The sequence below is a fragment of the Pleurodeles waltl genome, chromosome 8 (genome assembly GCF_031143425.1).
Source record: "Pleurodeles waltl isolate 20211129_DDA chromosome 8, aPleWal1.hap1.20221129, whole genome shotgun sequence".
In the NCBI taxonomy this organism is placed as follows: Eukaryota; Metazoa; Chordata; class Amphibia; order Caudata; family Salamandridae; genus Pleurodeles; species Pleurodeles waltl.
This window is the reverse complement of record NC_090447.1, coordinates 508,895,036-508,911,227: the sequence shown is the minus strand read 5'-3', so window position 1 is coordinate 508,911,227 and position 16,192 is coordinate 508,895,036. Positions and strand designations below refer to the sequence as shown.

Below are 16,192 nucleotides of genomic sequence, written 5' to 3'. Positions count from 1 at the left end.
CACCAGAGGGCCACTTTCAGTTCAAGGTGATGCCCTTTGGCATGAAAAATGCTCCTGCCACCTTCCAACGGTTGGTGAATAGAGTCCTATCTGGGTTGGAATCTTTTAGTGCAGCTTATCTGGATGATATAGCTGTATTTAGTTCCACCTGGAGGGACCACCTGGTCCACCTGAAGGAAGTGCTTCAGGCCCTGCTTCAAGCAGGCCTGACTATCAAGGCAAGCAAGTGCCAGATAGGGCAAAGTTCTGTTGTGTACCTGGGCCACCTTGTTGGTGGAGGCCATGTACAACCTCTCCAGCCCAAGATCCAGACTATCCTGGATTGGGAGGCTCCAAAAACCCAGACTCAGGTCAGGGCCTTTCTTGGCCTGACTGGGTATTACAGGAGGTTTGTTCAAAATTTTGGGACCACGGTGGCCCCTCTAACTGAGCTTACCTCCAAGAAACAGCCCAAGAAGGTCATTTGGACCCCAGAGTGTCAAAAAGCTTTTGACACCCTAAAACAGGCTATGTGTTCAGCACCAGTGTTACTGGCCCCTGACTATAGCAAAGAATTTGTAGTGCAAACAGATGCTTCAGAGGAAGGGATTGGGGCAGTGTTAGCACAAGTTAATGAAGAGGGCCATGATCACCCAGTTGCCTTCATCAGCAGGCGACTACTCCCCAGAGAGAAAAAATGGAGTGCCATTGAGAGGGAGGCCTTTGCTGTGGTTTGGTCCCTGAAGAAGTTGAGGCCTTACTTGTTTGGCACTCACTTCCGTGTACAAACTGACCACAGACCTCTCAGATGGTTAATGCAGATGAGGGGGGAGAACCCAAAACTGTTAAGGTGGTCCATTTCCCTACAGGGGATGGACTTCACAGTGGAGCACAGACCTGGGACTGCTCATGCCAATGCAGATGGCCTTTCCAGGTTTTTCCACTTAGCTGATGAGGACTACCAGGGTGTAGGTTAGTACCCATCACCTTTCATCTGGGGGGGGCAGTGTAGGAAAGTCCTTTTTTTTTGCCTGATCACCCCCACTCTTTCTGGATAGGTACTGGTGGTTACTGACTCTTGGCTGTGCCCTGGGTACTGCTTACCAGTCCCAGGGCCAGTGCTCTGTGTAAAATGGATATGCAAATTAGGCTAATTATAATTGGCTAAGTTAACCTACCTATAAGTCCCTAGTATATGGTAGGGCATGTAGGTTTAGGGACCACAGCATAGGTGGTGCACACCTAGGTGCATTGCTGAGGTGCCCAGTGTCATTTTAAAAGCAAGCCTGCCTTGCTGGCTGCTTTTAAATTAAAGTTATATGCAAATTCGACTTTGGAATTAAAGGTACTTCCAAAGTCTTAAACTACCTTATTTTTACATATAAGTCACCCCTAAGGTGTGCCCTATGTGCCCCTAGGGCTGGGTGCCATGTAACTATAAGCAGGGACTTTATAAAAATAGATTTTTAAGCCCTGGTGAGGTAAAAACAGCCAAATTCGTTTTTCCCTCATTGAAGTAAATGGCCTTCATAGGCTAGAATGGGCAGACTTTATTTTAAATTTTAAAGTCTCCTTAAATGTTACATACCAAGAATTTGGTATCAAATTGATTGTTATAATAAATCCCACAACTTCCAGTTGTTGGATTTAATATAACTAGTGCAGGTAAAAAGTTTAGACTTTACCTAAAAAGTTGCCAATTTCAGCTCTGCATTGTTTTTGCTGCTGTGCTCTGATTGGCCAGCCTGCAGCAGCTTCTGCCAGGCTACTTTAATGAGGTGTGAAGTGGCCTGGCTTCACACAAAGGAATGTGCTTGGGGGAGAGAATCTCCCCTCAGCAGATGGTGAGGCAGGAAGGGGGAGGGCTGCCAAACTGGTCTTCAAAGGCAGAGAAGGACATCTGGAGCACCCAGCAACACCCCCACATCCTGCAACCCCAGACAGCTAGGTGCCCCCTTGATTAGATTAGGAGAGGGCAGGAGAGGGGTGTGTTTATGATTTTTAGCCACACCAGTGGGTGGGCTCAGCCAGATCTCTCCTCCAAAAATCAGATTCATCCATTTTGGATTTTTAGAGACTGTTGCCTTCTGGGATGGATTTTTGCCACACTTCCCAGGAAGTGGTCATCACAGGGGGACGACCCTGTCCCTGATTGGAGAACCAGGGCCCCCCTGCTTTTCACCCAGGAGCAAGGATAAAACTGGCAGACCTGCACCCACGCCTCAGATCCCCACCAAATTTCAAGAAGAAGGAACTACAAGGAGAAGAAGGACTGCCCTGCTGGACCCCTGGCCTGCACCTGGACCCTGCACTCAGAAAGACTGCACCAGCTGCACACTTGGGCTTCACCACAAGAAGGACTTTGCCTGGCTTCCACTGGTTCAAGGAGGGACTCCCTGTTTGCTACAGGTGAAAAATTGCTAACCAGAGTCCCCTGCACCAACTCCTGAAAAAGTGACCAGCTGACCACTGTCCAGTGGCCAAAAAGGAGTTTGCGCCAGGTGTATTCTGGGAGTTGAAGTCCGCACTTCCCAAGGACCATCACAGAACTTCTGGACCCTTGGGGTGAGCTGTGGACCCCAAAAGAACCTTAAAAGAACATCTGGGTGAAGCCCCAGAAGTTTGGAAAAGATTGGAGAATTTTTGGAAAAAAGCTCCATAAAGTGACCGACCCGACGCGGAAATTCTAGCCGGCATGCCTCAACCGCGACCCGGCCTGACTTCGTGGTTCGTCCCGGTAAAGAAAAACATCCAAAAAAGAGACTAAGTCCGAACGTAAAAAGTTGACCGGGACCTTCCAGCCATCGTATCCGAGAAGGGCTCCACGAACGTCGGATCAAGATCCAGGTTTACCCCGGTCGAAGGATTTTCATCTCGAAAAAACGACTAAGTCCGAAGGTAAAAATCACCACCGAGGAAACCGACTTCGCGTATCCGGACAAGGGCTCCAGGAGGTTGGATTCAACTGGCAGGTTCGTCCCGGTGAAGAAAAACTTCAAAATAAAGACTAAGTCAGAAGGTAACTTTTTAACCGAGGCCTCCCGCGACTTGTAGCCGAGCAGGGCTCCATCGCGGTCGGCCTGAAAGTTTGACTTTGCCCCGGTCCTGGTGCAACCAGATGACCCGATTGGCGCTTTTTGTTTCTAAGCGCTAGAAAATAATAATACTTTAAAAATTCATATCTCCGGTTCCCCTGAACCGATTTTAATCGTTTTTGTGTCATTTTAAAGATAAAAATATAAGCTATTTTTATAAATTGGTTTTGGTTTTTTAAACTGTTTCCTGTGTTTTATTTAATTACTGTTTTGTGATATCTGAATGCTTTACACTTTGTCTCCTAAGTTAAGCCTTGACGCTCGATGCCAAGCTACCAAGGGTAGAGCTGGGATTAATTTACTGAGACCTAACTGTACTTTTGTGGAGGTTTGTGGCTTGTTGCTAGGTGTAGGTACCTACCTGCCCTACCAATAACCCATTTTCCAACAACGGCTAAACAATAAATTAGTATCCTCAAATTGATTTGTGCGAGCAGTGCAGGTCCATCAAACAGAATACAGTATGGACGATATGTGGCTTCAATTGAATTTAGAAAAGGTCCTATTAAATTTAAAATGTTTATTTTTTTAATTTGTAAATTAAATAAATGTGTTATCATTTGTGTATGTGTTTAATAGAATGTTTGTTTCTTTATTTGTGTGTGTTGTTTTGAGGTTCAGATCATCAACAATGTATAAGACTGGGTCTCTGGCTATCGATAACTCTGTGGGGTGTTACCAGATTCCATTAATGATTCAGTGGTAGCCCCTGGGTTCGAGTAATGATAAAGCGGGGGTCCACAGAAGTCAAAACACTGATTTAGAACAGTGGTTCTTAACCTTCTGACTACTGTGGAACCACACTTAATCAGTACTGAAATCCCGGGAAACCCGCTGAATCATAATTGGAATCCGGAGACCCCCACCAAGTCATTACAGGGAAACGGGGACCCTGGTCTACGAATTGTACTAGAAAAACAATACTAAAAAAATACAGAAACAAGCGTTCATCAAACAAATACACACATGATAAAAATATTTTATTTAATTCACAAACAAATAACCAACAAAAATTAAAATGTTAAGTTTAATGGTCTTTTCTAAATTCAATTGAGGCCACTCATCATCCATACAATATCCTGTTTGATTCACTTGCTCTGCTCCCAGTAATCAATCCTAGGATACTACTGTATTTGTTAGGCTGAAATTTGACTTTTTAAAATGTATTAACACTTTACTAATTTGTTAGCATTATTTAATTTTGTAAGCAGTCATGGATCCCTTGAGTAAGCTTTGCTGACCCATAAGAACCATTGATTTAGAGCATCCTCACATTGCTGGTTTTAACTCTGATTTACTGAGTTGCAAGCGTAAGGCAATGAGTTAATAAGAATCACAAATTTCTAACGGAGTGTGATGGAGGGTGAGGGAAGATGGCTTAGAGACCAGCTCTTTAGGTCATTAGTGTAAGGATCAGCAGGAGGTGTCACTCATACTCCGATCATCAACTGCACTTTGTTCTTATCTCTGTTTAGTTGCACAGCATTGAATCTCTTCAGGCTGGTTACTGCTTTATGACAGTCTCAATTTTTTTTTCTTGAGCCAATCTCGAATGGTTGCCCAGGCAGACAATAATGTGTGTGATCTGCATATGCCTCTGGTGTAAGGCCCAACAACCAAGTCAGCTGAGTAAGCGGGCTCCACACAGATTGAAAAAGGTAGGGCTCAAAGATGATCTCAGTGGTGCAATGTTCCAGAGTTTGCTTTAAAAGACAACAAAAATAGGGGAGAGTAATACTGGGTTCACTCTTGTAGGTCTCACTCTGTATATATGTATGTGTGCATGTATCCTTTGGTATTTCTACAGTGCAAATCTAGCAGGTTTGCATCAGAGCGCCTGTCTGACATAAAAGAGACAAAAAAGGACCTTGCGCGAAATGATGTCAAAGGTGGACAAAAGAACCAGGAAAGCCACAGTTGATCTGCCCCCCTATTCAACCATTCCTAGCAGGTCAAATATGACACAACCCAGTGCTGATTGTGGTGACCTGAAATTAGACAGAAGGGAATCAAAAAATGTGTTGTCAAGAATAGACCCTAACTGGCTATGAAGGTGTTTTTCTAGATCCTAGCAAAGGAGTGGTAACTAAAAAGATAAATGTAAAATTGCTTTAAATCACCAGTTGGCCATTAGGATTTTTTTGTGAAAGTGTCACACAAGGGTCTATTTCCAGGCTTCTTGCACTGATTCATGAAAATGGATTGATATGTAGGTGGTACCAGTTTCTGCAGTTAACCTAAAAACTGATGCTGGGCATGGGTTCTTAGGTGAGCAAAATTTGATAATAGACAAATATTCACTGTTCATCTCAGAGCAAAGTGAAACAATCACAGGATTATCCTCTGTGCTATCCAGTTTGTTAGCAGAAAGTGGGTCTGACATTTCACCAGTCAGAAAACAAAGTACAAATTGAATGGATTTCACTGCGAAAGATGCACCACACCGATCTACTCAGCACAACCCCACTCTACCCCACTGTACTCTACGCCACTCTGCAACACTTCACTCTATGCTACTGCGCTCTATGCCACTACATTACAGGGAGTTAAAGCCATGCTGCAGCACTTCAGATAAATTAAAGGTTTCTTTGCAAAATAATTCTATACACAAAGCAAAAAAAGGATATCTGGGTACTAGCTTTTCATAGGCACAGGTTCCAACATATTCAGGGTTATACTTTGGGAAATAGGCAAGGTGTCAAAAACTGTAATATTTTTAACATTGCATAATATTATTTGCCAATGTACTATGGAGCAGATGAAGGAGATCAGCAACGCTATATGGTTTTATTGGAGCAAATGAGTCTAGAGCAGCTGTAATCCAATAATTAAAAGATAGATAGCCCTTTCTGTCTATGTTCAGAGGAAGATTATCCAGAGCAAAGAAGACCTTTTCCCTTGTAACTTTGAACCAGGAATGTATTCTAACTGCCAACACTATGCAGGAGGTTCCTGTAAGGTGTGACTGTGTCATTTATTATGGCTAGCACAATGTTTGGAGAGACCAGAGACTGGGCATTTCCACAGGTAACATGACTGCAAGGAAAAAAGACCCACAACATGAATGTGTTGTGCAACAAATTGTGAAAGACTAATTAATGAAAGTTGTGTCCGGGCAATCAGCTGTGTTTGCTAAGCTACTGACATAGCAGTTGAAAGGTAGGTGCCGCTGTAAAAATAAGTGCTAGAAATGAAGCCAAGTTTAAGCCAAAATTGCCGGGTGAACCCAGAGTTTACTAAACCACTGCCCAGTTAATATGCATTAAGCATAAAAACACTAAAGTTCTGCATACTTGAATGGGCTCAACTCAAGCCTCACTACAGGGCGAACCTCTAAATATCAGAACAAGACTTCAAGACCCCCTTCTCTTATCTCGGACGTCCGCATGCAAACCGAGACTATACAACTCCAGCGACCAGGTCGCCTTAATAAATAAAATATGAAGCCTGGAACCAATAATAAAGTTGTGAACATCAGCCTTGTGTTTAGTAAGTGACTGCGAGTTCATTAAAATGAACCAAGACTTCAATGCTATACTAATCAAAGCCTGAATTACCTGAAACTTCATTTAAAGTTGCACTTGAGACAATCTTTAAGTGATGGAATTCAATATACTGAACTTTTACAGCCTTGCACGAGACATGTGACTGATGAATGCACAAGCATAGTGACTGACCGTGTACAACTTTTGAGCAGACTAGCATTAACGGGCTAGCCCCTTTGGTATTTTACCAATATATCAGCACACATGTGGAGGCATTAAGTAACCTCAACTCAACTCCAGGCAACTCTGTCAAGGCATCCAAGCAGGGAAAATAAAAATAGAGATGACCGAATAACACAAATCAAACTGTAGCTCAGGTATTCTACATTGTCACCCTAAAAACTCCTTCTGCTTTAAGGACCCTTTTGCTCCCGAGTTGGTCACCCCAGTTTTTAGCTTTGTTTTACATCTTCATATTTTATTCACTTTAGCAAAGCTGCTTTTAGCTATTACATTTACACGTATTTCTTGCACAACAGTTTTCTAGGAATCTTAATACGAGTTGTTTGTTTAGTTAGCCTTTGCACGACATGTTATCTGTACTTTCTGTTCAAGGCTAGGGACACTACACAATATCCTAGTTCTTATGTTGCCTGTTTAGGAGACAGCTTCCAACATGTATACACAGCATTGCATCAAAGCTGTGCTTCCAACACAGTATGGCTTTACTATTTAAACAGGGCAGTGACCCAGAAGTAACAGAGGGCATTCCAGCCACAACCATCCTGGAATGAATGCTGTGTGATATGCAGCTTGCTGGTGCTAATCTACCAGCCTCCAGAAAGGAATGCCCTCTACACCGCAGGCCGACTCCTGAAGTTGTCTTCAGGTATGGGGTTAGGGCTAATACCTTAGATTGGGCCAGGCAGAAGGGTACACCACTATATGCTCTCAGCCTAGACTTGGGGTTAGTTAGGAACCTCTAGAACCATATTCACCATGGGTGAATCATGTTCATGTTGCCATAATCACCTTCCACCCCGGTAGGTTTTGGGGTTGGGGTGAGGCAGTGTGAGCTAGCCAGGAGTTGGGACGACAGTTACTGACCGTGTTGATGGGCTCAGTCTCTTACATTCTGAAGTTTTGCCATCCTAAATACGCAGTCCTATTGTTTGAGTAGGATCTGTACAACACTTCCATGGGGCAGCTACAGAACAAGGGAAAACAAACTAAAACAATAAGTAAAAAATAAGTAAAAAATGTAAAACAAAATCAAATAAGGTACATCCAGCTGGAGCACAAGAATTTACAAACTAAGCTAAAACAAGTAAGGCAATGGTGGGCCCGGCTCCCCGAATTACATAGAGCAGAAAAGAGTGGGCAACTTAAAATCTTAAAAAATACAGTTTAGGACCTTTGCACCCAGTAAGCTGGAACAGTTACCTCAGTCTCTCACTCCTCCAGATCGGACCTTCTATCCTTATCTCCAGGTCATATTTGCTTCATGTTCTCTCTTGAGGTTTGTTTGTATTACTCAATTTAGTATTTATTATACAGATGAGCTCTTTTTTCAGCGCAGGAGTTCTCAGTATCTCCTCATGTTGTAGTGCGTACACCAACTGAAATTAGACTGTATGGCACCCTTCGGTGTTACTTTTACTTGCTCTTCTACTGCCAAGCCTTACGTGGAGGGAAGATGAAATGCTATGCTATTCTCTGAGTGTTGAACTCTACAGGCAGTGATGGAAGTCGTAATAACATCATATTTGCTGCTCTCTTATGGTGTACTGCAAAACGCACATAATGTGCTTTGTTTTCACTTCAGTTCTGATAAATTCAGAGATTACAGTGGCAGTCATCTCCTTACCTCAGCTCCTATGGCTCTTCCAGCCAGCCCTGTAAGTTTCATTTTGTCTATTAGCTTTCTTATGTAAGGCACCCAGGGGCGGCAAAAGGGCATACAGTAATGTCCCCTTATGTTATAAGCCGGGTCTAAAACTATTAAAGCATATTGCTTTGTGGTCTCACTGGTGACAAATCTGAGTTTGGAAACTATTCAGAGGTATAAGGTACTACAAATTAGGTGACAGGAACTGCTTGACCTACAGTACCATCTTTACTGAGTAACACCACCAAAAATATGAAGTCATGCACTGGTTACTGGTCATTTGCATTACCAGATTTAAAAAAAGGCAAAAGTACTATTGGGTCTAATGTGCACTTTTTTCATAGCTGGCTTCAGCCACTACACTGTCTCCCTCTCTCAGAGTACTGACACAGCGAGCGAGGAATAAACGTGATGTGTTAGTCACTAGAATCAGTACAGAAAAAAAGAGAAGACTACCCCTTAAAAACAGTTTCTCACAGTAGGATCCAATTGAGATCTGTTTCTAGGGGAAATTGCTCTTGAGCAGTTTGGATGGGAAGTGGATGGAGCAGAGAGAAGCAAGCTCTGACTGCTTGCCACTGTGACCCTATGAGTGAAATGCCTTAAAGTAGTAATTTGGTTATCCAATTGGTGTAGGTTAGCATGGTGGCCCTGGGAAACCAGTGCTATTTAACAGACTGCCAAAGGATAAAAGAGCCTCACAATTATATCCTACCGCCTGCAGTCGTATGGCATAAGCGCGGGATAACCTGGTACTGCAAGTGGGTTACTGGAACCATTTCATTATGTTTTTTTAAATGCCCTACTGTGCTTAGACATCAATAAGTAGTAATACAATAATAGAAACCTGGCCGGGAAGAAACAGTCTATTTTTCAAATTCTATTAGTACGATAACAACATCCCAGTAACAACCATTGACAAAGCCAATTTGTATGGCCTTGGCAAGACCAAGATGTTTTTTTCTATTTTTGCAACATATGAAATATTCACATTAAAATTTTAAAAGTAACAAAAATGTAAAGTATTACTATCTAACAGCTGAAAATAAATTACACATCGCAAAAATAAATGAATAAACAAAACAAAATAGAAGTAGAGATTACGCTACTTTTCAAGTCTTTGTGAAAGGAATTTGACAGGGTCATCATCAGGTCACAAACAGGGCTAATATGTGGACACCATTCGGAGATATAAACCAGTAACGGTGATTTGGAGTGAGTGTACCAGTAAAGGATAGGAAACGTCTTGAGAGAAAAAGATTTAAGAAATTTGCATCCACAGTCTAACCAGATCACGCAGAAATGTAGGCAGCTACTCTGCCTGGGGCAAAGTGACTATTGACTAAGATAATAGCTAAGGAACTCAGTATAGCTCTTCAGTTTCACTCACAAAACACCAAGAACTTTCACTGACAACACATTAAAAGTGACACACTCACTTAAGAGAAGTACATTCTCCCATACTCTGACAGCAAATCTCAACAAGCTGAATGAGACTTTAGTCTGTGATGGAAACCTCAGAACTGTTTGGGAAGTCTACCCAGACTCTACATAGCGTTGCAATGCCATACCAATGGCAGAATGTCTGCTGTAGAAATGTCAATAGTAATACCATTTAGTGTTAAGTGTAGAACTGGTGGAAGGGGTAGTGATAGGAATAGGATTCGAAATATGATAATGTATTCAATTATATTACGACTAGATTTAGGGCTACAGAAACGTTCTATTTTAGGGTTAGATTTCATGAACGTTAGGATTTAGGGTAATAGATTTGGTTGGACTCTGAGTAAAGTGAAGTACGTGGTACAGTGCTAGGATTAGGTTATGAAGGTTAGTCGGATAGATACCAATTCGATGTAATGACATCCTCTTTAGTGGCATGCAAAGTAGTGGAAATCTGATTTTATAGGTCAGTAAAAGTATTTAGTGAAACTGGACAAATCTGACAAATTTTTTTTAAAGAATTCACCAGCAAAGCGGAACTGGGTTATTAAAAAAATAAAATACGCCCATATGCATTTTCTAGACAAACCTACAAAAAACGAGGATTTCAGGCATTTCCTGCAATTCATGAATTTCATTTGGCTCTCCCTAGAAAAAAAGGTCGGGTGGAAAGTGGGCACTTTATGTACTTCCTGTGGGCCTCCTTGGACTTCCTTTCTTACAGGGAACTACACAAACTGAACAGTATACAGTATGTGGGTAGGAGGGTCCGCCGAGGTTCACCTATTTTCTTCTATGATAGACGGAAGTTAATTTTATGGAATTTCGTTACAATTTACTTCCACATGAAAAATAGTTTTCACCCAGCCCTGTTAGTGGCACCTTGATGTAATGACAATCATTTTTTTTTTTATAATAACAAAGCCTGTTTTCTCATCTCGACACAAAATCTTCACTCCGGTCTCTTCTACTTCGTGTCTGAACTTCCCCCAATTATGTTTTTCCTCTCTCTCTATTCTTCCTTTTGAATTTTCCTAGACAATATTTTTAATGAGGTAGTTTGTCTTTATTATTTACCGTAGACTACACAGTTGTTATCGTGAGAGCTCGCATGAACATTAACAATAGAACAAATGCGGACAGCACTTACGGTAATCTGCTCCATTAGGATTGCATTTGTAGCTTCGGTCTCATGCAGTAATCCGCTCAAATGGTCGATGCTCTTACTTGTTGTATTTAGTTTTTGGATTAATTCTTCTTTGGAGAGTTCTGGTTGCCACTGAGGAGGCTCTGAAATGTTATTTGTATTAACAATAAACACCACTGTGTACATTAGTAGTACAAGTTTATTCGGGTTCAAAAATCCATCAGAACAACATCATAAAACATTTCTCATAAATACAATGAATACAATTTATCTTTATGAAGATAAATTATCATAAAGAAGTGCAATTAACTAAACACAGATATCAGCAGCACTTGTAAATCGCAGGGACAAGCCATAATGAAAATGTCACTTACCCAGTGTACATCTGTTCGTGGCATCAGTCGCAGTAGATTCGCATGTTTTGCAATAGCTCGCCATCTGGTGTTGGGCCGGAGTGTTACAAGTTGTTTTTCTTCAAAGAAGTCTTTCGAGTCACGGGACCGAGTGACTCCTCCTTTTGTCTCCATTGCGCATGGGCGTCGACTCCATCTTCGATTGTTTTTCCCCGCAGAGGGTGAGGTAGGAGTTGAATTGTAGTAATAGTGCCCATGCAATGGAGTGACTAAGTATGCACCTATTTAAGGTTGAGATGATACATATATAAATAGTTGAAGGTAACTTCCAAACTGCTACAGGCTCCCGGGGAGGCGGGTGGGCACATGCAAATCTACTGCGACTAATGCCACGAACAGATGTACACTGGGTAAGTGACATTTTCAGTTCGATGGCATCTGTCGCTGTAGATACGCATGTTTTGCATAGACTAGTAAGCAGTTATCTCCCCAAAAGCGGTGGATCAGCCTGTAGGAGTGGAAGTAGTCTGAAATAATGTTCTTAATACGGCTTGACCTACTGTGGCTTGTTGTGCGGATAACACGTCTACACAGTAGTGCTTGGTGAATGTGTGAGGCGTAGACCATGTGGCTGCCTTACATATTTCTTGCATTGGGATGTTTCCTAGAAAGGCCATGGTAGCACCTTTCTTTCTGGTTGAGTGTGCCCTTGGTGTAATGGGCAGCTGTCGTTTAGCTTTAAGGTAGCAGATTTGGATGCATTTAACTATCCATCTGGCTATACCTTGTTTTGATATTGGGTTTCCTGCATGAGGTTTTTGAAATGCAATAAATAGTTGTTTAGTCTTTCTGATGTTTTTTGTTCTGTCAATGTAATACATCAATGCTCTTTTGACATCTAATGTATGTAGTGCCCTTTCAGCTACGGTATCTGGCTGTGGAAAGAACACTGGAAGTTCCACTGTTTGATTTAGATGGAACGGTGAAATAACCTTTGGCAAAAATTTAGGATTGGTCCTTAGGACGACCTTATTCTTGTGTAGTTGTATAAAAGGTTCCTGTATTGTAAACGCCTGAATCTCGCTTACTCTTCTTAGGGAAGTAATGGCGATGAGAAATGCCACCTTCCAGGTTAGGAACTGTATTTCGCAGGAGTGCATGGGTTAAAAAGGTGGACCCATAAGTCTAGTTAGGACAACATTTAGGTTCCATGAAGGAACAGGTGGTGTTCTTGGTGGTATAATTCTCCTAAGGCCCTCCATGAATGCTTTAATGACTGGTATCTTATATAGGGAAGTTGAATAGGTAGTCTGCAGGTATGCAGATATTGCTGCAAGGTGTATTTTAATGGAAGAGAAAGCCAGGTTAGATTTTTGTAAGTGAAGCAAGTAACCCACTACATGTTCTGGAGTTGTGTGTAATGGTTGTATTTGATTAATATGGCAGTAGCAAACAAACCTCTTCCATTTACTTGCATAGCAGTGCCTGGTGGATGGCCTTCTGGCTTGTTTTATGACTTCCATACATTCTTGGGTAAGTTGTAAGTGCCCGAATTCTAGGATTTCAGGAGCCAGATTGCTAGATTCAGCGATGCTGGATCTGGGTGTCTGATCTTTTGGTTGTGCTGTGTCAACAGATCTGGCCTGTTGGGCAATTTGATGCAGGGTACTACTCATAGGTCTAGTAGCGTTGTGTACCAGGGTTGCCTTGCCCAAGTTGGTGCTATTAATATGAGTTTGAGTTTGTTTTGACTGAGTTTGTTTACCAGGTAAGGAAGGAGAGGGAGAGGAGGAAAAGCGTAAGCAAATATCCCTGACCAGTTCATCCATAGGGCATTGCCTTGGGACTGTTTGTGTGGGTATATGGATGCGAAGTTTTGGCATTTTGCGTTCTCCTTTGTCGCAAACAAGTCTGAAATAAGTGTTCAGAATTTGGGGGTGAATTTCCCATTCGTGGACCTGTTGGTGATCTCGAGAGAGATTGTCTGCGAGTTGATTTTGGATCCCTGGTATAAATTGTGCTATTAGGCGAATTTGGTTGTGAATTGCCCAACGCCATATCTTTTGTGCCAGCAGGCTTAACTGCGTGGAGTGCGTCCCCCCCTTGCTTGTTTAGATAATACATTGTTGTCATGTTGTCTGTTTTGACGAGAATGTATTTGTGAACTATTATTGGTTGGAAAGCTTTTAGTGCTTGAAAAACTGCTAGAAGTTCTAGGTGATTTATATGCAGTTTTTTTTGATGAACGTTCCATTGTCCTTGTATGCTGTGTTGATCGAGGTGTGCTCCCCACCCTGTCATGGAAGCATCTGTTGTTATTACGTATTGTGGCACTGGGTCTTGGAAAGGCCGCCCTTTGTTTAAATTTATGTTGTTCCACCACAGAAGCGAGAGGTAAGTTTGGCGGTCTATTAACACCAGATCTAGAAGGTGACCCTGTGCTTGTGACCATTGTGATGCTAGGCATTGTTGTAAGGGCCTCATGTGCAGTCTTGCGTTTGGGACAATGGCTATGCATGAAGACATCATGCCTAGGAGTTGTAATATCATCTTTGCTTGTATTCTTTGAGTTGGATACATGCGTTGTATGATGGTGTTGAAATTTTGAATTCTTTGTGGACTTGGAGTGGCTACTCCTTTTGATGTGTCTATTATGGCTCCCAGGTATTGTTGTACCTTGCGCGGCAGAATTTGGGATTTTGTGAAATTGACGGTGAACCCTAGTTTGAAGAGGGTTTGTATGATATGATTTGTGTGATTTGAGCACTCTATTAACGAATGGGCCTTGATTAGCCAGTCGTCTAGATATGGGAACACATGTATTTGCTGCCTTCTTATGTGTGCAGCGATTACCGCTAGACATTTGGTAAAGACTCTTGGTGCGGTTGTTAATCCGAAAGGCAGTACCTTGAATTGGTAATGTATTCCCTTGAATACAAACCTTAGGTATTTCCTGTGCGATGGGTGTATTGGTATATGGAAATAAGCATCCTTGAGGTCTAAAGTTGCCATGTAGTCGTGTAGTTTTAGCAATGGCAATACTTCTTGTAGTGTGACCATGTGAAAGTGGTCTGATTTGATGAAAGTGTTCACTACTCTGAGGTCTAGGATTGGTCTCAGCGTTTTGTCCTTCTTTGGTATCAGAAAGTACAGTGAGTAAACTCCTGTGTTTATTTGTGTGTTTGGCACTAATTCGATTGCATTCTTTTGCAATAGTGCCTGCACTTCTATCTCCAGGAGATTGGAATGGTGTGTTGTCAAATTTTGTGCTTTTGGTGGTATGTTTGGCGGGAATTGTAGAAATTCTATGCAATAACCATGTTGGATAATTGCTAGAACCCAAGTGTCTGTAGTGATTTCCTCCCATGCTTTGTAATAATGACTTATTCTTCCCCCCACTGGTGTTGTGTGGAGGGGGTAAGTGACATGTGAGTCACTGTTTAGTAGTAGGGGTTTTGGGGCTCTGAAATCTTCCTCTATTCCTAGGGAATTGCCCTCCTCTATATTGTCCCCGAAAACCTCCTCTATACTGTCCCTGGTAACTGGACGGTGTTGCTTGTGAGGTGCTGGCTTGTGTGCTCTGACCCCGAAACCCCCCTCGAAAGGGTGTTTTACGGAATGTGCTGTAATTCCCTCTGCTCTGCGGGGTGTAGAGTGCGCCCATGGCTTTGGCAGTGTCTGTATCTTTTTTGAGTTTCTCAATCGCTGTGTCCACTTCTGGACCGAACAGTTCTTTTTCGTTAAAAGGCATATTGAGAACTGCTTGTTGAATCTCTGGTTTAAATCCAGACGTTCGGAGCCATGCATGCCTTCTGATAGTTACAGATGTATTAATTGTCCGTGCAGCTGTATCTGCAGCGTCCATGGAGGAGCGGATCTGGTTGTTGGAAATGGTCTGTCCCTCCTCAACCACTTGTTTTGCCCTATTTTGTAAGTCCTTGGGCAGATGTTCAATGAGATGTTGCATCTCGTCCCAGTGGGCTCTGTCATAGCGCGCAAGTAGTGCCTGGGAGTTCGCGATGCGCCACTGGTTTGCAGCTTGTGCTGCGACTCTCTTACCAGCTGCATCGAACTTGCGGCTTTCTTTATCTGGGGGTGGTGCATCTCCAGAGGTGTGGGAGTTGGCCCTTTTCCTAGCTGCTCCTACAACGACAGAGTCTGGTGGCAGCTGTGTAGTGATGAAAACCGGGTCTGTAGGAGGCGCCTTATACTTTTTTTCCACCCTTGGTGTGATTGCCCTACTGTTGACCGGCTCCTTAAAGATTTATTTTGCGTGCCGGAGCATACCAGGGAGCATAGGCAGGCTTTGGTATGAGCTGTGGGTGGAGGAGAGTGTGTTGAATAAAAAATCATCCTCGACCTGTTCTGAGTGGAGGCTTACGTTGTGAAATTGTGCTGCTCTAGCCACCACTTGAGAATACGCGGTGCTGTCCTCTGGTGGAGATGGCTTCGTAGGGTATGCCTCCGGACTGTTATCCGACACTGGGGCGTCGTATAGGTCCCATGCGTCCTGATCTTGGTCACCCTGGCTTATGGTGGTGTGAGCTGGGGAGTGTGATGGAGTCTGTGCTGGTGAGACGTTAATTACGGGCGGAGGAGAGGGTGGTGGGGTAACTCTTTTCACCACTTTTGGTTGTGGTGTCTGTTCAGTTTGGAACTCCAACCTTCTCTTTCTTCTAATGGGGGGAAGGGTGCTTATTTTTCCTGTCCCCTGCTGTATGAAAATACGCTTTTGCGTATGGTCCACATCAGTTGATTGTAGCTCTTCCTCAAACCTATGCTTTTGCATTTGGGAGGTTAGC

The 16,192-nt window shown here is 42.7% G+C and overlaps 1 protein-coding gene across 2 annotated transcripts in view; it reads right to left on the bottom strand.

Moving 5' to 3' along the window:
• GCC2 (GRIP and coiled-coil domain containing 2) overlaps positions 1 to 16,192 on the bottom strand; it is a 418,679-nt gene that overhangs the window by 34,999 nt on the left and 367,488 nt on the right. For both annotated transcript variants that reach the window (XM_069204470.1, XM_069204471.1), the window contains exon 21: positions 11,041 to 11,180. In XM_069204470.1, coding sequence (XP_069060571.1) covers positions 11,041 to 11,180 — 140 coding nt within the window. The remainder of the gene's footprint in view (positions 1 to 11,040; positions 11,181 to 16,192) is intronic.